We start from the raw sequence: 26,327 nt of genomic DNA, 5'->3' as shown, positions 1-26,327 counted from the left end.
AGGAGCGGAGACCCAGGGCGCTGTTTTAAGCCCTGCTGTGTGGGTGTTTCCCCTTCCACTGGCCATTGTCCCATCACTTCTGATGCAGAATCTGTCCTCCCCTCACCCTCCCGGAAGTGAAACTGACTTGGCTGGCTGCGTAAGTGACCAGACTCCCCCACTCCAGCTCCATTTCCGCCACCAGGAAAGCCAACTCTCCAGAGAGAGGTGGGAGAGAAGAAACCATTTCCAAGTCCCTGGGTCTTTCCCGCTTGGGAATGTGCATGGATGTGACTGGCTGGTCCTGAAGAGTCGCACACCGGTCTGTGAGTTGACAGCCATGCTCTGGGGCTGCTGCAGGGCAGGGGAGCTGTTGGATGGAAATTCTGCCTCCTGGTTTGAAGTCGAGAACAATCAGCTCAAACCCCCTGTCTCTGTCGTGAGTGGAGGAGTTTTGCTGAGGCTTGGGGCCATCCCTCTAGTTCCTGATCCTGCTGTCTTCTCCGCTGCTGGGTAATGACCAAGGCTGGAGGATTCCTGGATCAGGGCCGAGCTTCGCGTCTACTCTGGTTGTGAGGGCCGGGGAAGGAGGGAGATAAATAAATGAAGGGAAACATGAGCCATGGAGCAGAAATGACCTGCCCCAACCCCAGCAGGCACAAAGGCGCTAAGATGTCACTGCTTCAGAAGCTGGAGACCCTGGCTGGGCGGATCTTCTACTGGGGGTCGTGGAGCGAGGCGGGGGCCCCGGCCAGTAGCAAGACAGCCCACCTTAGCCAGCCTGACACTGTTTCCCAGCGTGATCTGCAGCCGAGGTACAGCTGGGGGAGGGATTGATCAAAGAGGGCGGGGCTCTCTCCAGCTTTTAAGCTTTGGCTCCTCCCCTAATGCTCATGGATCAGCTCCAGAGCTGAGTTTATTGAGTGTGGCATTAAATCTGGCCACTGGGAAATCGATCAGGGCTGCTGCTGCATCAACTTTCCAGCCCTGGGGCAAAAGTTCTGTCCTTCATCTGTTCCGATAGTGGGCGGTGGGGATGAGGCAGCGTGCTGGCATCGGGATCGGAAACTCCAGGAGCTCCGTGCAGGATCCGGCTGTAGCCTGGCACTCTCTGGATGGGGGAATCCGGGCGGCGTTTGCCAAGGAGGGAAAAGATCCTGGCAATATCTCAGAGTTGAGAAAGTCAGGCTTCTCGTCAGAAATGCAGGAGTGGGGGAGGGGGCGGGAAGCCCAGTGCTGGAATTGCCAGCCCTCGGATTGACTATCCAGGTGGCTGCAGTGGCCAGCTCATCCTTCATGATGTTCGCCAGCCTCTAGCCAAGGAACTTGTAAACACTTTTGTGAATGAACTCCGCCCCCCAGCACAATCCTCAGCCCCAGTTTACAGAGCTGGAAAATGACTTGACTGAACTCACACAGTCAGTCAGGCCTCCTGAGCGCTCCTGGCTTATCCAAAGCAATGTCAAGATGCCCCATTACCTCACTGGGTGCAGGAGCAGGTCCCACAATAACCCTGACCAAATGCCAGCGTGGTTAAGGGTACGCCACCTCCTCTGAAGTCCACCTCCCAGTGTGTTGGACCCTTCACTCTTCTGCACCGCAATGTGCCTGTTAAGGAGCTGCTGTCCCCACCCCAGAAGCAGCTGCATTTTGGTGCTGGAGGAGCAGTCCCCATGCAGCATTGCTGTGCGCTGTTGACCAGCTGCCATGACCCACCCCATGAACGTGCTTAGGGATGAGCCAGCCTATGAAGGAGAGGGGGCAGGAAGGGATTTCAAGTCATGTCTTTGACCTTATCTCTTGGCATGAGGGTACAGTTACATGCCCGGGGACGGCCAGACAGCAGGAGGCATTTGGCTTTCGTGGCATCCGCTGGAGCTTTTAACCACCCTGGCCCATGTTCCCTTGGGGAGGAGGGGCGAGTGTAACCTAGTGTGTGTTGTGTGTCCCTGACCCATAGACGCTGCGAGTCTGTTCCTGCCCCAGCTGCAGAGCCTGGCTGTGATGAAAAGTTGTAAAGACTCCGGCCTTTAGCTCCTCAGGTCCCTGGTTCAATCCTTGGTGTTGACCGAAACAGTGGTTGTCACAACCCCTTGGACTCCTTCTGGACCTGGCTAGCTTTGGTCTTGTGCTGGTCAATTGCAAGTTTCTCAGGGCTAAGCCAGCTCCTGGGAGCCTACGGGTGGGTCTTTGCTCCAGAGTTAGCCAGGCTGATCAGCCCCCGGTAGCCTAGTCTGGGTCTGAGCAGCCCCCTGCAAAGCCGTTTGAGTAACTGTGTCCTCACTGGCTCTGCACTTGTTCCAAGGGAAAATCCCAGGGCTCTTTGTGCTGAGATGCTCAGATTCTTTCCCTGGCCATTGCGGGAGAACTTGTCTGCCCTGTAGAGGAATTGTGAGAAGGCCTTGGGGGACTGTTGGCACACGAGGGTTTAGCCTCTGCAGAGTGGGTGGGTTCCAGCCCGAGTAAAAGCAGAGCCTAACTGCTACCGTGCCCCCAGCTAGGCCGGCTGGCCCCTGGGCTCCATCTCCCACCCCCACTTGGCCGGCTAGCCCCTCCCAACTGGGGTCAGAGGTGTTTGTGTGTGGAGAGTAGTGGGGTTACGTCAGGTATGCCTGCCATGCTGCTCCAGGCCAGAATTTAGGGGAGACCCCTGGTGGTGATACCATGTAGTGCTGGCGTGGCAGTGGCAAGCCAGAGAGATCTCCAGGATGTCTCTGTCAAATAGCCTGGATAGAGGATCCCTGTTTAGTATCTCTGCTTTGTGGGGTGCCCTATAGAGGGGCATGATCTAGTGAGTTAGAGCAGAAAAGGGGCGGGGGGCTTGGAGACAGGACTCCTGGGTTCTATTCCCAGCATGAGGCAGGGAGGGGTGGTGTATTGCTTAGCGAAGGTGTGGAGAACCAGGACTCCTGGGTTCTGTTCCCTTTTTGCCACTGTTCTGCCATGGGACCTTCAGCAAGATTCCTTCCCTTCTCTCTGCCTCAGTTTTCCCACCTGTAAACTGGGGTTGATTGTATGCCATGGGAGTTCTGCTTTGAGATCCTCAGGGTGGGGGGATAGAGACGGGCTTTCACAGCTCATAGGGGGATAGGGAGTTACAGTGAGGCGGCTGAAGTGGTGTGGGGGGGGAGTTGGGGGATCCTCTCTTCGTCCTCCAGGAGTGGATCAGGGCAGTGTCCAGATGCCCCAAGGGATTATGGGTGATGGGGTATTGGCTAAGAACCCAGTTAGACCAGTGTGGATGGGGTGGGGAAGCTGCAGTTGTTATTTATAAATAGACCCCTGGAGCATCGCTGTGTGAACGTTGTCTCCCTCCACCATGTGATCGGCTCTGTCCCTGTCCTCCCCACCCCCTCCCTGGATGTGCGTCCTCACGCCCAGAGCTCAGAACCCATGGAAGGGCTGGCGGCAGGCGCTGCTTTCTGGAACCAGCTGCCCTACATACCGGGGCGGTGAAGGGACACTTTGGGGCGTTGCCCTCGCCTTGTTGCTGCCTCCATCCCCAGGCAAGTGGGATTGGCAGCACTGGCAGATCCACCTCTAGCGGCAAACAGGAACCCAGGAGTCCGGGGCAAGGCTGACCTTGGGGGCGGACACTGCTGTATCCAGGGGCAATAGGCACTAACGGGCACAGACCCCCTGCGCCAAGGGGGCTTGAAGGCACCTGTCACCGGAGGATCCGGACACCGTGATGGGGCCCTCCAGCCTGGCATAAACCCGGCCCCTCCGATGCAGCCGAGGGAGTGGTGGTGCCAGAGACACACCCTGGAGCTGCACTGGGCCCTGTGCTGGCTCGGGTCTCTCCTCGGCTCGCCGGAGAAGCCGGGGTCGAAGCAGAGGTTGTGTTTGCTCCTGCTGCCTGGGACAAAGTCCCCCATGAGGCGCCAGGCCAGACCTCCCTCTCTGCCTGCCATGACCTCCTAACCACAGCCGGCGGCCTCCGTGGGTCACAGCATGGACGGTAAAGGGGGGCTTTGGGGGAGGGGATCCCAGGCAGGGTGTGTGGTCATCTCCCCTCCCTTAGTATCCCTGATGGCTTGAAGTGCCAGGGTCTGTCCCTTCCTTCCTCTCTGCAAAGGGGAGCTGATGACTCACAGCAGGCACACGGTGATCCTGCACCCCCAAGGCACAAGCCAGTTCTGGTCAGTGGTCAGCTCGTTTGAGATCTGCTTAACCCATCTATGAGTTTAACCCTCTGAGACCCGAAGCTCACCTCTACCTGCATCTGGTTACATTATGGTAGCTCTTGAGCCCTGACTGAGCTCAGGGCCCCATTGTGCAGGGCGCTGTACATACTTCCAGTCAGAGACAGTCCCTACCCTGAAGAGTGCAGAGTCTAAATTGACCTGAATGGGGAGGGGAAACAGAGCCCTGCAGCGAGGCAGTGACTTGCCCAAGGTTAGAACCCTACCTGCTAGGCTGCGCTGCTTCTCTATGCCAGTTTCTACTAGCAGCCTTGGCTGTGATCTTGCCGTTGTGATCTCTTTGGGGCAGGGAGCGTGGCTTTGTACAGCACCTAGCTCAATGCGGCCGAGCCTGGTGGGGGCCTGTTGGTGCCATCGAATCATAGGCTTGACATCATTGTAACCAATCCCCATGGGAGGTGAAAACCTGGCAGCTCGTTGCACCCAGCGGCCATCCAACAGGAGGATGTCAGGGTTCAGGGCTCTGTATCCCTGGCTCCCACAGCCACCTGGCCTGTCCACCCCGATCACTGTAGTGAAGGTCTCAGTACTCAGCTCTCTTCCCCAGCCCAAGCGAGAGGCAGGACGGTCGTGCACTGGCCCCTGCAATCGTTAGCAGGGTGCTGGGTGTAACGCGGACCACGTGCGCCAGACCGGGTTGTAATGTAGATCTTCATTAGATCCTTCGCATCAGGAGCCAGGCCCTGGATCGCTTACGCTCCAGCCCCATCACCTGCCCCCTTGGGCCTCTTTCCCCACTGGGCTCATTAAAGGAAATAAACCAGGTTTTTTTTGGAATCTGCTTGGTGCTCACCAGAGAGAGACAGTGAGTCCTTAGTGGCAGGGAAGCTCTGGGTTTAACCCTTCAGCCACCAGCACTGGAGGGATGGGGAGGAGGTGGATTCTCCTCGGTTCTGCCCAGGTAAGATGGAGTTTACACTTTGGGAGATCGGGATCTGGAGCAGCTGGGGGCATGAGATGGGCGGGATGTAGCTGGAATCAGAATAAGGCCTGGGGCTGCACTAGTGACTTTCCTGTGGTGCTTGCAGCTTGCCCTGCCCCGCCCTTCCCCCCATCCTGGTCAGGCGTCATCCCAGTGGAAACCCTCCCATGGCCAGAAATGGCATCCAATGTGGAAAGTGGGGCTGAGGCAGGTTGCTAACGTGCATCTAGTGGCCTGGGGGAACAGGCCTCAAAGGGCTTAAAATCTAAATCCATGATGGCAGGTGATGATGCTTGGCTAAGAGGGAGGATGGAGGGGAGTGGAACAAGCCCATGGGGGAGCTGTCAGCATGTTTGTTCCTATCGGACAATCATCGCTCGGGCACGCAAGGGCGGAATCTGTGTGGGTGTTAACCCCGGTGCCATTCTCCCTCCCTGAGTTTTCACCTGTAATTTCAGGATCTCTTTGCTGTTGTACAGTGTCCTGAAACAGCTGCCCTGTTTCACCCCAGAGGTGGCTGCATTTTGGTGGCAGATGAAATGATCCTTTTAGTGACCACTTAGTATTGGCTGCTGTGGAAGCTTTGCCTTCAGGAGTCCTGACCCCCTGTCAGTTACACTCCAAATGGCAGGGGGAATGAGCCTGCTTTTAAATTCTGGCTGCATTCCAAGGTGACCAGTCCCTGTAAACCTCTAATCTGCTCTTCACCATTCATGCCCTTTTTGCCTCTGGGGCGTGGTGAAATTTGATTAGTCAATTTCACTTTGTTTCTGATTTCTCCTGTGTTGATTTGCAGAGGCTGGGGGCCCAACACTGGTTTTGGAGGCGGAGTCTTTAAAGTTTTGTCAAACCAGCCCCCCTCCCCCAAATAGGGGGAAAGTTGTGTGACGTTTTGTAACCCTGGCCTTGTGCAACTCAATTGTTTTTCTTATGCATCTGGCCCTGATCCTGCAACGGGATTTCAGAAACAAGCCTAATCTGTCCTCTCTAGGTTCTTATTCTGCTCTTATCACCGCAGTATCTGAATGCCTTCCAGTTGTGCATTAAATTATGTGACTTCACATCTGTCATGTGGCTTGTTCTCTCATCTTCTCCCTTGAAGGAGAAGTGAGGCAGTGGAGTGTCTTATAGTTTTTGAGGTTCCGTAGGTCAAAGAAATGGGTCTGGATTTGGGATGGTCCCTGGTTCATGTGGCAGGTAGTTCCATAGTCTACAACCAGACCCTGAGGAAACTCTGTCTCCTGCACAGCTGAACTTCACCGTGGTGGTAGGTGCCATTGTACCAATGAAGTAGAGTTGTCAGCCATTATCTTTCTGTCAAAGTCGTACGCTCATTTAGATCCCCCTTGCCGCAAGCCATGGAGGCCTTGAAGATGGGGACTGAGAACTTGACTTGGTTTGAAAGGCAGAGGCTCTACAGTGAAGCATGAGGTTGGAAGCTGCTACCCACAAGCTGGCGTGCGTTAGGTTTCTGTAATCACAAATGTTGGGCCTAAAACTTGTCATGTCTCTTTAAGAGCAGTCTGCCCTCTGATTAGGAGACTCAGCTCTCTTCCAGATAACTCTGATCTCTCCTAATTACAGGTCCCTAGAGCCCTGGTGCTGGGCTCTGCTGGGCTTTGAATCAGGCTCTGATTTCCCTTCAACAGAGAATGGCTTTGTTAAGCAGATCTGTTGTCCTAAGTGGTCTGAGCTTGTGCATTTTCCTTTCTGTGTATTGGGGTTGATCCCTGTCCCAGGTATTCGAATAATACCTCGTGCTGCTGCATTGGATACAAGAGAACTGGGTGCATTGTGATAAGCAAGAGTGCAGTCTAGCGGTCAGAGTAAGGAATGGGAGTTGGTATTCCTGGCTCTGGGATGGAGAGTGGGATCCAGTGGTTAGAGCAGGGGACTGAGAATCAGAACTCCTGGGTTCTATTCCCAGCTCTGGGAGAGGAGTGGAATCTAGCGGTTGAGGACTCTTGGTGCTCTTTTCAATTCTTCCACTTCCTGTGCAACAGTGGGCAAGGTCATGTCTCCCTGCCTCAGTTTCCCTTCCCATAAAAAAGGGAATAGTACCTACCTCCTGGAAGGATTAAGGAGGTTAAGGTTTTGCTCAGTTTGTTGAAAGGTGGTACAAAAGATTAGCGGTATGAAAACATCTCCATTAGCCAGCTATCCTCTGGTGTTTATCCTGGCGCAGGTCAGTGTGTTAGTCTATTGTGTAATTAGAGACAGTCAATTAGTTTCATATGCCAGATTCGTGCCATCTGACAAAACTGACATGAATAGAAATGCATTAATGGGTCTTTAAAGGGGCTCTCTCAGCTGAAAGGCCACTGAGCTGGAAAGGAATGGCTACAAAACCTCGGGGTTATTAGAACAAGAGGATTCTAAAAATCCAGGTTGCCATTTACTATTTATGAGTTACCATCAATGGCATGCAGGCTCCTAAAGCCTATAAGCCCTTTGGAAAATGTTACCCTGTTCCCGCTATTGCTTTTGCATAGAAGTTGCTCAGATACTAGGGAGCTGGGCACCCGTATAAAACCCTGAGATAGATAAGTCTGTCTGCTAAGCAAAGGAAATCTCACTAGTATCAATTTCACTCCTGCTTATAGTCATTTTCACTCTAGGGCTCTCTGAGCTGCAAGAGGCATGGGGGACCTTTTGTCTGTTTCAAGTGGGACTTAGTTCAAAAATAATTGGAATATTTCAGGATTTGTTTTTAGACAGCATTGGCGGGTTTAACCAAAACTTAAATTTTTGGAGGCCAAATTTGAATTGGCTGCTCGTTAAATGGTTTTTTAATTACAGTAGCCCCCAGAGATATTGATTGCAACCGAGGACTCCTTGTGTCTGGGTTCTGTACAGACCTGAAATGAGCCAGTGTCTGCCCCAAAGAGCTTACAATGGAACTCCCAGAGCTTGCAATTGATTGTACAGGGAGTATCCCCTTGGAAATCAATGGGGCTTAGTGCCAGGGTCTGTCCATACACTCAATTGCGGGATTGGAGCCTCAGTTAACCCTTTGTCCTGCCACAGTGTTGAGAACCTGCAGGATGGCATCTTAACCCTGCTGGCGAAGGAGTGAAACTGACCAGTGTAGAGGCACTGTGTACGTTCCTATCCTGCCCTCACTACCATAGTGTTTTGTCACTTTTCAGTCCATGCCATAAGCAAGGTGACTCCCATCTGTCCCCTGCGGTTCATTCTTTCACCAGGGGGAGAGCTGTGTGTGCAGTGGAGGTGCTGGTTTTGGTAGGGTCTTTTTATACATGCCTGTGCTGTGCTGTTTTTATAGTGGGGAAGGCTGATCAGAGGAGGGCACATAGAACTAGGAAGAAGAGGTGGGGAAGTTTGAGATGATCCCTAGATCCTGTGGCAGTCAGTCAGTCAGCGGCTTCCAGCAGCTGAGGTTTTGAATAACAGAGGCGTTACGTTTGCATACCCCTCCCCTTAGAGATTTCCTGGGAAACGTACTTAACTTTAGAAGGCCCCATAGTTTCAGATGATCCCTCAAAGCCCATAACCCTTCCCTGGGTTTCCATCGGAGACGTCACATACAGTCCCACAATAATACATAACCGCCTGCCTTTGTAATACAATGAACTCCTAAGCTACTTAAACTTAGTTCTGTAAGGTACGGCCAGGAGAGTGCAGGAAATTGTCTTCTCTGTCCCGTGTCCATGCAAGGATCCCTCTTCCCCGCCCCCTTGGGGCTGGGATCGATGATGGGAGACAGTGGCTGGTGAGCCAAGCCTGTTTCTATAAATAATCCAGAGAGAGTAGGAGACAAAGTGAAAGTAGGTCAGACAGACTGAGCGTCTGGGGGAAGCAGATGTGAATTCAATCCCGCTCTGTAGGGCTCCACGGGAGATGGGCTGTGGAGACTAGAGGGTGAAGGGAGTGTGGGCGGGGGTAGTTAGCCAGCAAATAGCTGATCCCTAAAACCCTTTCAGGGCTGCCCTGCCCTGTCCTGTGGGATCAGGGGAATCCCCATAATCTTGGTCTCCTTCCCTCCAGCAGTGAATCAGTCACATCTGTAGGATGTTGTTCTGCTTCGCTGGTGCATTTCAGGCCCTCGCCTGGCCCATTTCTCAGCTCTTTCTGTAGGGCAGGGATGACAGGACTAGAGCGCGGTGATGCCGGGTTTCCACAGAAGTGTTGCTATTTAGCGATTAAAGTGGGGGGCTCCTGGGGTTCTGTCCCCAGTTCTGGGAAGGGAGTGGGTTGTAGTGGAGAGAGTGGGGCGGCAGGGAGTTGACTCCTGGGTTGTGCATCTGTGACCCCAAGAACTGCAGCACCCACATCTGGATCTAGGCTTTTAGCTTGTCCCCTCCCTGGCATCTCAGCACCAATGATCCCTGGGGGAGGCAGTTAACTTTATACACCTCCGGTGTGGGGGAGACTTGCCTGTGATGGTGGGGGCAAGGGGGGAGCTCTGGGCTCAAAGCCACCCCCTGCTGCTGCTCTGTGCTTGGCCTTGCTGCTGCAGCCATTCCAATGCCGTGGGCGTCTCTTGCACTGTTAAGAGCTGCGGGACTTGTCCCTGTTGGGAGCAGCAGGAGGCAGCGAAGATAAAAGGGGCTCTCAGTACCAAATATCCCTCCAGATGCTGCAGATTGCTCCAACCCTCATCCCGCTTCCTCCCTCCCATGGTTCTGGGATCTGGCAGCAAGGACAGGGAGCCCGGCTGGCGAAGGAAGGATCACCTGGCTGGATGCCAGAGAGCGGGACACTTGGCTGGTCCCAGGCTGCTGCTGTGGAGGCTGTGGCAGGTTGTTTTAACCCCTTTGTGGGCAAAGCCCAACTGGGGTTTGCAACTTTCACGGCTGCCTTCTGCAGCTCTGTGTGTGTGCACGGAGCACCCCCTTGAGGGCTGTTGGTGTCATTGATCTGTGAGGCCTGCATGGTTGAGAGAAGGCTACACACAGGCCTCTGCCCTTTGAGCTAAGGGGGAATCTCCTTCCTCTTCACCCCCCTTTGCTGGCAGCAGTAGTAGATCACGTATCCTCCCATTAGGGCAACTTGATCCATGCATCTTAACGTCCTTTGACTGGAGGGTTGTACGAGTGTCTCCTTATCGGGTGCAGTTTCTGTGTCGAGGGGCGTGGACCAGGCACCCCAAGTGGCATGTTCAGCGGGGGGATAGAGGCACAAGTGCATCCCCTTGGTGCTGGGGGCTGCATTAGCCCTCCCTGACGGGGCTGTTTGGTGTGTCCAGGGGCACGGGGGTGGGGATGTTGCGGGAGCACCCCCACATGGACCTCTCCCTAGCCAATCCCACCTGAGCCGCCCTTTATAGCCAATGAGGCATCACCATCCGGCTGATATGCTTAAAATCCCCATCCCCTTTGTGACTGTGTGCCTCTTTGCTGAGTGGGGCGGGGCCTGAAAGGGGAGCTCTGTCCACCAGGCTGGGTGCCCCACCTTCTGACTCCTCACGCTGCTCCCTCTCTTTTTCCCTTACAGTGGAGGAATTCTTAGCCAAAGCCAAAGAAGACTTCCTTAAGAAATGGGAGAGCCCCTCTCAGGTACTGTGCCCCCAACCCAGATCACACCCCCCTCAATCAAGGCCTTTGCAGCCCCAGGCTGATTACTCCGCAGTCACCCCCTAGATCTCTTTCCCCATCACTGAGCCACCTTGCCACACAGCCTCCTCTGATGGTCTGGGGGTTGTTTTTGCTCCTGGGGGGCGGGGCTGAGTGGACCATGTTGCTCTCCTGCCCGTCCCTCCAGTCTGCCCTCTGGTAACTGGAGGGCCAAAAACTCTGTAGGTTGAACTCCACTCTGCTGAGGGAGGGGGACACTAACAATGTGGGACTCCTCCTGATCCAGCCTGTCTCCCCCATCCTCCTTCTGAGGGTCCAGCGTGGTCGCCCAGCCCAGCCCAGCCCAGCCCCAGATTGGCTCCCAGGGGAGTTGTGCTAACAGGGACCCTGTTCAAAGGGCCTCCATTTGCTGCCTACGCTTGAGCGCAGTGCCCCAGTGCCCTGGGTCTGTCCCCGCTGGAAATCCCGCCTGGGGTGGTTGTGGGTAATTCCTGAGGCAGAGCTGCTGGTCCCTCTGCAGCACCGTCACTTTGCTAGTCCTCCCGCACACCCTGTGTCATTAACGCCATGGCACAGATGAAGAAACTGAGGCCCAGAGGGGAAAGGGACTTGGTCATGGGTATAGGAAGTTGGTGGCAGAACTAGGAAGAGATCTTTTGACTCCTAGTCTCCTGCCGTCTGACCACTACACTTCACTCCCTCTCCTCACAGACCGAGGGCTAGAACCCAGGAGTCCTGACTCCCAGCCCCGCCCCCGCCAGCCCCACTGAATGGAGGTGGGCGGGTCGCCTGTCTGGAACTGGAGTTTGGTTCTGCCCAAGGAGCAGGGAGTCCCTTGTCAGTGTCTCCTTAAAACTGTAGTGGTTTCCTTTGGCGCCCTCTGGTGGTGAAATGTGACATGTACTTCATATCAATGTTCTCAAGAACAACCCCAGTGCGGGGCTAGCGGGTGCTGTGCTGCAGGGAGTGGCGGGCTCAGTAGGGGGCACTCTCCCATCACAGTTAGTGATGACCCTGGGGGGGCTGCCGTTCTGGTGAGCTATAAAAACCAAAGCTCTGACCAGGGGCGGCTCTACCAATTTTGCTGCCCCAAGCAGTTGCTGCTGAATTGCCGCCACCGGAACAGCGGCAGAGCTGCCACCAACTTGCGGCTGTGGGACACAGACTGCCACCCCCATTCTGAATGCCGCCCCAAGCACCTGCTTGGAAAGCTGGTGCCTGGAGCCGGTAGTGGCTCTGACCCCCCTCATGGTCATTAAAGATCCCTCCAGTCTTGCAGTGCAAATCCCACTGTCCTGGGCAGGTTCCTTCCTGATGCCCCCAGGACCAGTCTGGCCCCACATCACATTTATTTTACCCCTTCCAGAATACGGCCAGTTTGGATCAGTTTGATCGAATCAAGACCCTGGGCACGGGCTCATTTGGGAGGGTGATGCTGGTGAAACACAAAGAGACCGGGAATCACTATGCCATGAAGATCCTGGATAAACAGCAGGTAAGATGCTGGGGGCTTCCGTAGAGATCTGGCCTGGGGCCGTGGAATCCCCAGTGCAGGGGAGGGATTTGGGGCTGAACCCTGTGTGGGGACGCTGGAGAAGGGAGTGCATGGGAGGCGTAGGGGGTGCTGTGGCAGCAGAGGAAGATCAAGTGTTGCTACTTCCTTTTCTCTCCCAGGTAGTGAAGCTGAAACAAATTGAGCACCCCCTCAACGAGAAACGGATCCTCCAGGCCGTCAACTTTCCATTCCTCACCAAGCTAGAGTATTCTTTCAAGGTAGAGAGAAAAGGAGTACTTGTGGCACCTTAGAGACTAACCAATTTATTTGAGCATGAGCTTTCGTGAGCTACAGCTCACTTCGTCGGATGCATACCATGGAAACTGCAGTAGACATTATATACACACAGAGACCATGAAACAATACCCCCTCCCACCCCACTGTCCTGCTGGTAATAGCTTATCTAAAGTGATCATCAAGTTGGGCCATTTCCAGCACAAATCCAGGTTTTCTCACCCTCCGCCCCCCCCCCCTACAAACTCACTCTCCTGCTGGTAATAGCCCATCCAAAGTGACCACTCTCTTCACAATGTGTATGGTAATCAAGGTGGGTCATTTCCAGCACAAATCCAGGTTCTCTCACTCCCTCGCTACCCAAGATCCATAAACCTGGAAATCCTGGGCGCCCCATCATCTCAGGCATTGGCACCCTGACAGCAGGATTGTCTGGCTATGTAGACTCCCTCCTCAGGCTCTACGCTACCAGCACTCCCAGCTACCTTCAAGACACCACTGACTTCCTAAGGAAACTTCAATCCATCGGCAATCTTCCTGATAACACCATCCTGGCCACTATGGATGTAGAAGCCCTCTACACCAACATTCCACACAAAGATGGACTGCAAGCCGTCAAGAACATTATCCCCGATAATGTCACGGCTAACCTGGTGGCTGAACTTTGTGACTTTGTCCTTACCCATAACTATTTTACATTTGGGGACAATGTATACCTTCAGATCAGCGGGACTGCTATGGGTACCCGCATGGCCCCACAGTATGCCAACATTTTTATGGCTGATTGAGAACAACGCTTCCTCAGCTCTCATCCCCTAATGCCCCTACTCTACTTGCGCTACATTGATGACATCTTCATCATCTGGACCCATGGAAAAGAAGCCCTTGAGGAATTCCACCATGATTTCAACAATTTCCATCCCACCATCAACCTCAGCCTGGTCCAGTCCACACAAGAGATCCACTTCCTGGACACTACAGTGCTAATAAACAATGGTCACATAAACACCACCCTATACCGGAAACCTACTGACCGCTATTCCTACCTGCATGCCTCCAGCTTTCACCCTGACCACACCACACGATCCATCGTCTACAGCCAAGCTCTGCGATACAACCGCATTTGCTCCAACCCCTCAGACAGAGACAGACACCTACAAGATCTCTATCAAGCTTTCTTACAACTACAATACCCACCTGCGGAAGTGAAGAAACAGATTGATAGAGCCAGAAGAGTTCCCAGAAGTCACCTACTACAGGACAGGCCTAACAAAGAAAATAACAGAACGCCACTAGCCGTCACCTTCAACCCCCAACTAAAACCCCGCCAACGCATTATTAAGGATCTACAACCTATCCTGAAGGATGACCCAACACTCTCACAAATCTTGGGAGACAGGCCAGTCCTTGCCTACAGACAGCCCCGCAACCTGAAGCAAATACTCACCAACAACCACATACCACACAACAGAACCACTAGCCCAGGAACCTATCCTTGCAACGAAGCCCGTTGCCAACTGTGTTCACATATCTATTCAGGGGACACCATCATAGGGCCTAATAACATCAGCCACACTATCAGAGGCTCGTTCACCTGCACATCCACCAATGTGATATATGCCATCATGTGCCAGCAATGTCCCTCAGCCATTTACATTGGTCAAACTGGACAGTCTCTACGTAAAAGAATAAATGGACACAAATCAGATGTCAAGAATTATAACATTCATAAACCAGTTGGAGAACACTTCAATCTCTCTGGTCACGCAATCACCGACATGAAGGTCACTATCTTACAACAAAAAAACTTCAAATCCAGACTCCAGCGAGAAACTGCTGAATTGGAATTCATTTGCAAATTGGATACTATTAATTTAGGCTTAAATAGAGACTGGTAGTGGCTAAGCTATGTTTCTTGACTTTAGCAAAGCTCTTGACACGGTCTCCCACAGTATTCTTGTCAGCAAGTTAAGGAAGTATGGGCTGGATGAATGCACTATAAGGTGGGCAGAAAGCTGGCTAGATTGTCGGGCTCAACGGGTAGTGATCAATGGCTCCATGTCTAGTTGGCAGCCGGTATCAAGTGGAGTACCCCAAGGGTCAGTCCTGGGGCCGGTTTTGTTCAATATCTTCATAAATGATCTGGAGGATGGTGTGGATTGCACTCTCAGCAAATTTGCGGATGATACTAAACTGGGAGGAGTGGTAGATACGCTGGAGAGGAGGGATAGGATACAGAAGGACCTAGACAAATTGGAGGATTGGGCCAAAAGAAATCTGATGAGGTTCAATAAGGATAAGTGCAGGGTCCTGCACTTAGGACGGAAGAACCCAATGCACAGCTACAGACTAGGGACCGAATGGCTAGGCAGCAGTTCTGCGGAAAAGGACCTAGGGGTGACAGTGGACGAGAAGCTGGATATGAGTCAGCAGTGTGCCCTTGTTGCCAAGAAGGCCAATGGCATTTTGGGATGTATAAGTAGGGGCATAGCGAGCAGATCGAGGGACGTGATCGTTCCCCTCTATTCGACATTGGTGAGGCCTCATCTGGAGTACTGTGTCCAGTTTTGGGCCCCACACTTCAAGAAGGATGTGGATAAATTGGAGAGAGTCCAGCGAAGGGCAACAAAAATGATTAGGGGACTGGAACACATGAGTTATGAGGAGAGGCTGAGGGAGCTGGGATTGTTTAGCCTGCAGAAGAGAAGAATGAGGGGGGATTTGATAGCTGCTTTCAACTACCTGAAAGGGGGTTCCAAAGAGGATGGCTCTAGACTGTTCTCAATGGTAGCAGATGACAGAACGAGGAGTAATGGTCTCAAGTTGCAGTAGGGGAGGTTTAGATTGGATATTAGGAAAAACTTTTTCTCTAAGAGGGTGGTGAAACACTGGAATGCGTTACCTAGGGAGGTGGTAGAATCTCCTTCCTTAGAGGTTTTTAAGGTCAGGCTTGACAAAGCCCTGGCTGGGATGATTTAACTGGGAATTGGTCCTGCTTCGAGCAGGGGGTTGGACTAGATGACCTTCTGGGGTCCCTTCCAACCCTGATATTCTATGATTCTATGATTCTAAGTCATTATGCAAGGTAGCCTATTTCCCCTTGCTTTTTCCTACTCCGCCCCCCCCCCCCCCAGACGTTCTGGTTAAACTTGGATTTAAACTTGGAGAGTGGTCAGTTTGGATGAGCTATTGCCAGCAGGAGAGTGAGTTTATGTGTGTGTGTGTGTGTTCCCCGGGGGTGGGGGTGGGGGGTGAGAAAGCCTGGATTTATGCTGGAAATGGCCCACCTTGATTATCATGCACATTGTAGGGAGAGTGGTCACTTTGGATAAGCTATTACCAGCAGGAGATTGAGTTTGTGTGTGTATGGGGGTGAGGGGGTGAGAGAACCTGGATTTGTGCAGGAAATGGCCCACCTTGATTGTCATACACATTGTGAAGAGAGTGGTCACTTTGGGGGGTCGAAGGGCACAGTCTGCATCTCTGTTGTATCCTGAGAACAAACCTTCCTGGCGTGATGTCTGGGATCAGGTTTGGAGCTAAGAAAAATCAGTTTGGATCATTCCCCTTTTTCACTCTCTTCTGTTCTGCTTTTGACTCCAGGTTTTGAACAGTGATACTTCCCCCCGCAACCTAGTCAGTTTTGCTTTCGTTCCTAGCCAGTTTCAGTTTCCGGCTCCCATGCGCTGGCCCTAGGGCATGAGGTCTGGCTTGCAGGGGAGTCTCAGAGGAAGTCCTAACTCCATGCACAGTTGACTTTGTGGAGACTTTGAAACTATCACATGGGATCGTTTCCTCCTGGTGGAGTTTCTGTGAAAGATAAAATTCAGGCCCCTGGTGATGCGGCTTGGACCCTCTTCCCTGAACCTGGATTTTGGGGCCTGTGAGCTATACCCTGTGTGTAGGGGGGAGAGCAAAGGTAGTTGTCCCTTAGAGCTCCACAGCACCCCCTGTGGCTGGCCTGATTAAAGAGGGGCTGGCTCTGAAGAGAGACCTGTCTCCTCGTCTGTAAGCCTGTGGTTAGTGGGTTGTAGCGAGGAAGAGTTGTCAGCTCAGAGGAGGCTGCAGGATAAACTGAAGCCCCCTGCGGGAGCCTGGAGGCTAGGGTGATGGGTGTGTTAGCAGTAGGCAGTGCTGGAAGGGTCGTTTTCTTGGGGGCCCCTCATCGTCCCAGGGTTAAATAGCTTTGATCTCTGGCCCCTTGTCCGCAGAAGTTGCTACAATAGAAATATCCCACCTGCTCCATGCCAGCTGCGTGGGACTGGGCTGTGTAGCTCTCGGGTGACACAGTGGCACTGGGGCCAGCGGCTGCTGTCACACAGGCTGGCTCGCTGAGCCAATCGCTTCTCCTATGACAGCGTAAAATAAATACCTGAATCCGCGGGTGTAAATATGGGAGAACTTTGTTGAAATCAATGTGACTGCTCTGGATTTACCCCTCTGAGCTAGGAGTCTGTCCTGGTACATGCTGACTGGGCATTGGGGCCTGTCTCATTGGTAGAGGGTCAGGAAGGCCCATGTCACAGCCCAGAATGGCCTGAGCAGGGAGATCAAGGATGGGCTGCCTTCATCCCCTTCGAGGACAGCAGGGTTCAGGCATTGTTCCCTGTATGCTCTAGGGCACCCACCTTTACCCTGGTCCTGGCTCAGGGCATCACCTCACACTCTGTGGGTTTGCAGGGTCTTTTCCCAGTGAAAGAGCCTCACACAGTAATATCCTTAACCTCTATTTATTAACAGTTACCAGAACAGAATACACCCGCTTCGCATACAATGCCCATCACTGCCAATAAGGCAGACCAACTTTCCCTGGTGGCCAGTCGGGATCAGGTCGTGCTGGGTCTCCAGCTTCTGCCTGGTGTCATTGGCAGGGTGTTGAGGTCTGATATTGGGCTGTGTCCTGGAGCTGGTTGCAAGAACTTCCTTTTGGACCCCAGTTTATAGAGTGAAACTTGAGTCCTGCTTAGCTCTACCTTAACCCATCATTTTATGCAAGTAGTACAAAATAATTCTCTGACCAATCCGAACATAGTGTGAAACAATTCTTTACCCAGTCGGATCCCACCACCTTAGTTGATGTACACCTAGCAAAATTAGTTAGAAACAATCAAAGAACCAGACAGAAAGCAGACAGATAAACAATAGAGAAGTGGGGACCAGCAAGGGAAAACAATAAAGAAGTAGAGATTTCACACCCGCACTGCTGATAAGTGATTCCTTTGAACATCCTAAGATCTGTTTCTTTGCCTGGTGATGGTGGGTCCTAGTAGGACAGAATTGCCTTCTGAACAGCCCGATATTACCTTGTTTTGATATAATTTAGCTGGAATGTGAGGATGTGACTTTCTGCTTCTTGGCTGCTGGCTCCTGCTCTCCTAATGCGGCTGCAGAAAAAGGTCTCTGACCATCCAGCATGGGGCGCTGTGCCCATGCCCTGGCTGGACCCTCTCTCCAGGGCTAGCTGGAAATTGACCCTGGGCTCGAGGGCAGGGGCAGTGGTCTCTGCTGGCTTGTGCGTGGGTGCTTAGTGCTCATGTTCTCATCACTGAGCCGGGTCGGCTTTCACTAGCAGAATGTTTCAGAGGGGCAGCCGTGTTAGTCTGTATCAGCAAAAACAACGAGGAGTCCTTGTGACACCTTAGAGACTAACAAATTTATTTGGGCATAAGCTTTCGTGGGCTAAAACCCACTTCATCAAATACAAGGAGTGGAAAATACAGTAGAGAGGGAAAATTCACAGCCCCCCAACGTGAAGCAAATACTCACCAGCAACTACACACCACACAACAAAAACGCTAACCCAGGAACCAATCTCTGCAACAAATCCCGTTGCCAACTCTGTCCGCATATCTATTCAAGGGACACCATCATAGGACCTAACCACATCAGCCACACCATCAGGGGCTCGTTCACCTGCACATCTACCAATATGATATATGCCATCATGTGCCAGCAATGCCCCTCTGCCATGTCCATTGGCCAAACCAGACAGTCTCTACGCAGAAGAATAAATGGACACGTTAGAGAGCTTATTCCTTCACTCTCCCTGTTCCCTGGTCCTTCTCGCATGAATAGAGAGCAACAATACCCGAAGTCCAAAGGTGCAAACAATTCGATGTTTATTGGGGTGAACTTCCAGCAAGCTTAAATCCAAGTTCCTTTTTCCTTATTTTCGAATCCCAACTTACTTCCTGTTTGCCCCTAATTTATATAGTAATATTCCTAGCTCTACCTTAACCAGTCATTCTACTGAAATTTACCTAACCAATCCTAATATATTGCAACATGATTAGCTAACCAATTATATCCCACCACCTTCATTAGTTTACACCCAGCAAAATTAATTATACAGCAGACAGAAACAATCACAGAACCAGACAGAGACCATGCAAATAAACAATAGCAAAGTGGGAACTATAATGACAAAACAATACAGAAGTGAGGATTTCACAACTACATCTATAAAGACATAAGGGTTTCCCAGCTGTGTCTATTGATAAGTGAGTTCTTACCAGACAGAAAACTATCAAACTAAATTTCCTTTTACATCTTCTAGGCTCTTCCCTTTCTCTGGTGGTGATAGATCGGATTATCATCTTAACAGCCCCATATTGACTAGTTTGGAATGTGAGGATGTGACCAGTCGCTTCCCAGCTTATGGCTGTCTCTGCTGCTTAGCCAAGGCATTGGCGTAAGAACAGGGCCTCAGACTGTCACAGTGAGAGAAGACCCTTACACAGATTCTTTCTTGTATACCTCTATTACTAGCTAAATGATAAAGATATACCTAAATTCTTAAAGTATAGGCCTTTACAGGCAGGCCTGAATATCTATATCCTAACAACACAAATCTGACATCAAGAATGATAACATTCAAAAACCAGTAGGTGAACACTTCAGTCTCCCTGAACACTCAATAACAGACTTAAAAGTGGCAATTCTTCAACAAAAAACCCTTCAAAAACAGACTCCAACGAGAAACTGCAGAACTGGAATTAATTTGCAAACTGGACACCATCAAATTAGGCCTGAATAAAGGCTGGGAGTGGATGGGTCACTACAAAAACTAATTTTTCCACTGCTGATACTCACACCTTCTTGTCAGTTGTTTGAAATGGGCCACCTTGATTACATTGAACTCATTAGCACTACAAAAGTGATTTTTTCGTCCCTTCTTTTGTCAACTGTTGAGAATAGCCCACTAGAGGAATGGCTTTGTTGGGCTCAGCGGAGTTACTTTGCAGCAGTGAGGGAGGGTGAAGCCAACCTGGTCAATTTCACACACCGCTTTTGAGAAAAAAGAACAGGAGTACTTGTGGCACCTTAATTTGTTAGTCTCTAAGGTGCCACAAGTATTCCTGTTCTTTTTATGGATACAGACTGACACGGCTGCTACTCTGAGACCTGCTTTTGAGAAGTTTCACTTCCTGCTTCTGCTCCTTTGGCTGTCAGACCTGGCGGCAGGTTGGGTTTCCCCTTTGATCGGAGACATCAGAGCTGGGAAATCCCTCTTGGGCCTGCCTGTCCCTGCCTCTAGACCAAAGGTGGGGGAGGGGTTGAATTTTCTAGGGCTCTAGTACGAAAATACTCCAAGCAAATAAAGCTTGCACCCTCTCATTAGTGAGTCTGTTCCCCAGCCGCGTCTGTGCAGCAACTCCCACTGCAGGTGTGTGCCTGGGACCTTCAGCACCAAGCACAACCCCTCTGGCCCTTGAGCCAAAGGAGTAACAGAAGCAGGTGGTGGCAGTAGTAGGCTGTTATCTCCCAGACAGCGGGTGTACTGCATTGTGTGCTAGGGGGAAGCCAGGCCAGTTCATCAGGCTCCCTTGAGGAGTGTGGGGTTAGTGCCCTGAAAAGGACGGGGCTAATAAAGGAGCAGGGGTGTGGTGAGCAGCTTCATCCCGGTGTCACAGGCACTGACGGGGGGCCGGAGTGACTCCATCCCTTGCACTCAGTTTCTGCTGCATTTCCTTCTAGGATAACTCCAATCTGTACATGGTGAAGGAATACATCCCGGGCGGGGAGATGTTCTCCCACCTACGGCAGATTGGGAGGTTCAGGTGAGCGTTGCCACGGGAGCCGATGTTGGGGACAGAATAGCTAATGGATAGAGCTGGGTCCTAATCCTGCCTCTGCCATTCACTCCTTGTGGGGAGGGGGGAGAATCACTCTGTGCCTCCGTTTCCGCAGCTGTAAATTTGGGATTTAGTTCGGTAGAGAACTAGACCTTTTATCCACTAGCAGCATCTGCAGCGACGCTGGCTTTGATCCTCATGCTGCAGGGTGTGACCTGATCCCCAGCTGGGCTGGTCAGGAAGGATTCCCCATGGGGAGAGCTGCTGAGATCTTCTGCCAGCATGAGCCACAGTCAGTGGCAGGGATGCCAGGGCCAGATGGGGCCAGGCTGGATGGAGCTGGAGGTCCATGGGGGTGTGTGCTGGGGGGGGAGATGCTGGTCTGGGAGGGGTTTGCCAGGCTGGGTGGACTCAGGGGTCTAGCAGTGGTGGATGGGATGTGTGGGCTAGGGCAGATGGGGCCACCAGGCCCAGAAGGGTTGGGGCATCTTGCCTGGGGTTGCCTGGGTAGATGGAGTCAGGGATCTATAAGGAAGGTGAAGCAGCCGCGTAGCCAGGTGGAGGGAACAGGGGGAGCGATCACCCAGCGGCGCTCTGCAAGCCTGCCTCACTCGCACCGGGTGTCTGCAGCCGCCCTGACGCTCCCACCGCCGAGGTGCCGCCGAAGGCCCGCAGCAGGTGGAGGTTTCTTTTTTTATCGCCAAGATATTCAAAAGGCACCACTTGTGCTCAGTGAGGGGGGCCGCTCCCCCGTTCCCCCCCTAGCTACTGAGGTGAAGGTGGGGGCGGCAGGGGGCAGAGGATGCTGAGCTGGCTGTGAGGGGGCGGATCTGGCCTGGGATGTCCACGTTCTCCTCCCACCTCATTGCAGTGAACCTCACGCCCAGTTCTACGCTGCGCAGATCATCCTGACCTTTGAGTATCTGCACTCGCTGGATCTCATCTACCGAAACCTGAAGCCAGAGAATCTCCTGATAGACCAGCAAGGCTACATCTTGGTGATGCCCCTCCCTCACTCCTTCCCATCCCCATCCCCATCCCAGCGCTGGCTCCTGGCTCCCTGCCGTGATCTCCTGCCTGTCTAAGTCTCTCTCTGCTGCCATCCCCTTCCCAAAGCCAAGACACCCCCAGAAATGTAACACGGCCAGAATACATCAATCGTCTGCTCCCCCCCATTCCCCTCCTGCTGTCACAGCCTCCAGGCTGATCCAGCTTCTCCCCTCTCTGTGTTTTGGCTCCAGGTGGCGGATTTTGGTTTTGCCAAGCGGGTGAAAGACATAACCTGGACTCTGTGTGGGACCTCAGAATACCTGGCCCCTGAGATCATCCTCAGCAAGGTGAGCTGGGGAGGGCCTGTCTGCTGCCTGATCTCTTGCTGGTCCCTGGCCACCAGGTGGTTCCTCCCGCCCCCCAAATGTTCGGTGCATGACCCCAGCCTGCTTTCCCCGGGCAGGCTTATAACAAGGCTGTGGACTGGTGGACTCTGGGCATCTTCATCTACGAGATGGTGGCTGGTTACCCCCCATTCTTCACGGACCAGATCATGAAGCTCTACGAGAAGATTGTCTCTGGCAAGGTATTTGGGCTGTGGGAGGGGACACTTGTGTGATTTTGTGGGGGGCAGGATTTCGCCAGCAAAAGGGACGTGCCAAGTCTCAGCGACTGATCAGGGAGATGCTTACACGCACCACACACGTGTTCATGCCCTCCCATGCTCCCCCAATCCCCAACACGTGGGCATCCTCCCTGTCATGTACCCCATTCCCCCTGCACCCCAACACATAGACCCTTCCTTGCCACATACTCCTGTTCTCCAACATATGGACATCCTCCCCATTATGTCCCCCACTCCTACGCCCCACACATGGGCCCTCCCTTGCTGTGTACCCTACTTCTCCAATACATGGATTCCATTCCCCACCCCACCACCACTGGGCTCCCTGTAACTCTCATGGGGACTCCTGGAACAGGTGCTTTTGGTTTTCTTATACACTGTCGTGAATTGCAAAACTCTCCACAACTCTGCTACATTGCAAGACTAAATGTTCCTTAAAGACATCAGTCACCTCCAGGCACTGGTAGAGCACTCATCACCATAGTAACCAAGAGCCCATAATATTCCTCTGCCCAGCCCAGCGCCTTCTCGCCAAGGATCTCAAAGCACTTGTGTCGGACACGGTCAGCTTTAAACGTAGTGGGGTTTTAAAAAAGCAAAGTTGTGTTGCAGACCTGGGTTCTGTTCGCGGTTCTCCTACCAGCCTGCTGAATGACCTTGAGCAAGTCACGTCTCCCTGTGCCTCAGTTTCCCCTTATGTAAAATGAGGATAGTGATGCGGCAGCCCTGTGGAGAAAAAATGCTCAATAAGAGCTGGGGGGCTGCTGCTAATTAACCGTTTCAGCTCCTGTGTCAGTCCTCAGTAGACTGAGGACTAACTTCTTGTCCACTCATTGTCCTGGAGTGTTTTTAAAGGGCTTGTTCTTTATTATTAGGTGTATTACAATGCAGTGCCTACAAGTCCCAGTCATGGGTCAGGACCCCATTGTGCTATAGGGCCGTACATTACTACGTGTATTATGGTAGTGCCCAGGTGCCCCAGGTGTAGCCCAGGACCCCCCCTGCGTTAGGGGCTGTACATTACTAGGTGTATCTATGAATCTAGCCACGAGGGCAGGGCAGACCTCTGTCTCTCCTGCCCACCCCAGTTCCAGTTCCCGGCTTACTTCAGCTTTGACCTGAGGGACCTGCTCCGGAACCTGCTGCAGGTGGACCTCACCAAACGCTTTGGCAACCTCAAGAACGGGGTCAACGACATCAAGAACCACAGGTGGTTTGCTACCACCGACTGGATCGCCATCTACCAGAGGAAGGTAGGAGGGCGGCGGCAGGCAGAGGAGAGCCTGGGTAACTCCCACCTGGTGCAGCCTCCGTCAGCAGGAATTGAACCTGGGATCATCAGTGCCCAGGCCTCTAGGAGCGCATTGGTTCCTGGGACTCTGTAGCAGGGTGTTGTGGCTGGGTGCAACCACTAGGGGGAGATATGCTCACCCAGCATTGGTTTAAAGTCGGGTGCCCTCAGTCACCTGTTTGTAACATGGTGGCAAAAGCAAGGTCCTGTCCCCACCCCCTGAGGATAACAGCCTCCTTCTGCTGCTACCAGCTAATGGCGTTATTCCTCCATGTCTGGTGGGAGAGGGCTGGGCTGAAGGTCCTGATTAAAACCCTCCTGATGATGCAAGTGGGGGCTCTTACAGGGATCCAAGGGGCTCGTGACCCCCTGCCCTTCCCTGATTGCAAAGTGAGAGGAGGAGGTTCTGGCTAGATAAAAGGGCTTGAGGAGGTACTGATCCGCATCCCTCACCTGGTTGCTAAGGGGCCCGATCCTGTATCCCTTAAGGGTGCTGGGAGCCCTCATCTTGGGCTGTTAAGGAGGGTGCTGGGGGTCCTGATCCTGGGCTCCTAAGGGGGGTCATGGGCTCCCCCTTCTGTGATTGCAAAATGTGCGGGTTTCTGGCTGTATAGTAGGTGCGGAGGCGGGGCTGATCCTTGCCTGCCTTGTTGCAAAGTTGGGGCCTGACCGTGCACCCCTAGCAGACCCAGGAGTGGCAGGAGATGGGTAATACAAATGTTGATCCCTCACTTCGTCCCCAACCTCCCCCCACTCCCTTCGCAGGTGGAAGCTCCCTTTATACCAAAGTGCAACGGCCCCGGAGACACAAGTAACTTCAACGACTGTGAGGAAGAGGAGATCCGGGTCTCCAGCACTGAGACGTGCACCGAGGAGTTTGCTGAGTTCTAGGGCGAGCGGCCCCCCCCGAGAAGGTGTGCACGGAGCAGGTGGGGGCGGGGTTGGGTTTGATCAAGAGAAAGACCCGAGTTCCTTGCCTGTGTGTTTTATTTTTGTGGGCGGGGGGGTAGGGATTTGCCTGGATCTGGTTTGGTGGGGAGCGGGAGACCCCTTATTCTAAACCTGTACCCTCCCCCCAAAATCTCCCTTTCCCACAAAGAAGCTGGAGAGTCCCGTCTAGAGGGTGAGGGTATCATCCGCCCCACCCTGGGAAATACATCTGTGTCCTCCGACAAAACTTGTTTCGGAAAAAACAAAACAACCCCCCCAGCCCCCACTTCCTCTTTAACAGTGTGCTTTGTTGTCAACATATTTGAAACAATTACCAATAAAGTTTTGTTTAAAAAAAAAATCAGTCTGGCGTGTGGGCTGTTGGGCTCCAGGGGACAGTTGTCGTGGCTGGGATGAGCCGGGAGCTGTTCCTCTCCCCGGAGGCCCAAGGAGTTCAGGGATGGAGCCCAGGGGCCGGCGGCTGCCATAAGCGGGACCTGAACTCGCCTGGAGTTGGAAGCCCCAAGGGGCGAGTGTCCGCGCGTCAATGATTGGCGGCGTCTGGCTGATGGATAAACGGGCATTGCAAGCAGCAGCGGAGCGGTTATTTTATCTCGGTGTCTGGTGGGGGGCGACAGCTGCTGGAATACCATGGCCAGGTCTGACACCCACAATTCGAGAAGGAAGGGGAAAAATAGGCAGAGAGTTGCCATGAGAACGATTAAATGGGGGGGAACCTGCCTTATGCTGACAGGCAAGGAGCTTCTTACAGTGAAAGTTAAGGGGTGCCGTGATCCCTGTCTCGAAGTACCCACATGGGGAATAAAACTGTGATAATGGGCGAGTCCCGCTAGCAGACGAAGGTCGAAGGAGAGCCAGTGGCTGGAAGCTGAAACTAGAAACATTCAGACAGGAAAAAAGAGCAGATTTTTAACTGGGGTGGGGAGAGGGGGTGTAATTAGCCGTTGGAACAATTCACCAAGCATCGTGGTGGATTCTTTATCACTGACGCTGTTTAAATCCAGATGGGAGGTTTTTCAAAAGGATCGGCTCCAATTCCAACAGGAGTTGATTCAGGGAAGTCCTGTGGCCTGTGTTACGCAGGTCAGACGAGGTGCTCACAGTGGTCCTGTCTGAATCGATAATCTAGCCTTATGAGGTCGGGGCAGGAGAGGAGAACAGCCAGGCCGACCCCGGTGTGCAGCAATGCAGGGGGTTGCCAGAAGCAGAATACTCTCCTCAAAGTGTGGATATGTGCACACCTTCCTTACTGCAGGGGAACTCCTGCCGTGTGTGAATCTGCTTCCAAAGGGGATCAGGTAATAAGATGCCAGCTAATTCCCAGTGTGGTGGGGGGGAGAGAGGAAACCCCTGTGAATGAAAGGCAGTTTATGAGGAATAAAATGAAAGTGATGAGCCCTTCCGTACAGCCCCTCGCACAAGGGGGTTCCAAGTGTGATCGGGCTGGAAACCGATTGTGTTTTGTGAGAGAATTTGAGGGTTTCAAATTTGTTCCCATTCTACATTGGAGTGAGTCAGAGCAGGACCTTGCTTTTCCCCAGCAGAGGTGAGTGCCCAAACCACTGGGTTACTGCGGGGTCTTGTTTTGACCTGAGAAACCTTTCAACCTGTCCTTGAAAAGTTTCGTTGTCTATAAATCAGCATTTTCTGGCAATAAAACTGCCCCGCTCTGCCTCTGGGCACCACTGCCTGTACAAAGGAACCCGGCTGAAATTTTTTAATGTAACCTTCATATTCTTACTCGTAGCAACCTTTGTGCTTCGGGCACAAGGCTGACAGGATTTGTGCGTGGGGCTTTTGTTTTCTTCTTAAGGCACCAGTCACCAAATCATGTGAGCCTCCCCAGTTTGATTAAAAAGCAATCAGGGCTTGTCTGCATGGGGAAATTTGACTGGAGTCACTATGTTCCACTGTAGCTCTTTCTGTTAATTTCCTCAGGTGGAAAAACCCTCCCTGTCTCGCC

The 26,327-nt window shown here is 52.6% G+C and overlaps 1 protein-coding gene across 4 annotated transcripts; it reads left to right on the top strand.

Moving 5' to 3' along the window:
* The first annotated feature begins 323 nt into the window (after positions 1–323).
* LOC311510812 (cAMP-dependent protein kinase catalytic subunit alpha-like) lies at positions 324–24,697 on the top strand. 4 transcript variants are annotated; one of them, XM_084610825.1, is made up of 10 exons: positions 324–492; positions 10,564–10,625; positions 12,010–12,138; positions 12,318–12,416; positions 20,410–20,492; positions 21,379–21,505; positions 21,749–21,844; positions 21,961–22,083; positions 23,211–23,375; positions 24,179–24,696. In XM_084610825.1, exons 3-10 carry the CDS (start codon positions 12,076–12,078, stop codon positions 24,302–24,304), a joined length of 882 nt encoding a protein of 293 aa, XP_084466951.1. In that variant the 5' UTR covers positions 324–492; positions 10,564–10,625; positions 12,010–12,075; the 3' UTR covers positions 24,305–24,696. The 4 variants fall into 4 exon arrangements, with proteins under 4 accessions (XP_084466951.1, XP_084466952.1, XP_084466949.1 ...); XM_084610826.1 differs by lacking the exon at positions 324–492 and adding an exon at positions 551–778 and having other exon boundaries at positions 24,179–24,697; XM_084610823.1 differs by lacking the exon at positions 324–492 and adding an exon at positions 3,369–3,940.
* Positions 24,698–26,327: the final 1,630 nt, after the last annotated feature.

Source organism: Lepidochelys olivacea (genome assembly GCF_965140295.1).
Source record: "Lepidochelys olivacea isolate rLepOli2 genome assembly, chromosome: 20".
Classification (NCBI taxonomy): Eukaryota; Metazoa; Chordata; order Testudines; family Cheloniidae; genus Lepidochelys; species Lepidochelys olivacea.
This window is presented reverse-complemented; position numbering and strand designations above follow the sequence as displayed.

Excerpts from the sequence above, each read along its gene's own strand:
- LOC311510812 (XM_084610826.1), top strand. The coding sequence starts at position 583 with ATGAAGGGAAACATGAGCCATGGAGCAGAAATGACCTGCCCCAACCCC. Across the intron at positions 779-10,563 it reads GCCTGACACTGTTTCCCAGC|TGGAGGAATTCTTAGCCAAA; the intron begins GTGATCTGCAGC and ends TTTCCCTTACAG. Across the intron at positions 12,417-20,409 it reads AGCTAGAGTATTCTTTCAAG|GATAACTCCAATCTGTACAT; the intron begins GTAGAGAGAAAA and ends ATTTCCTTCTAG.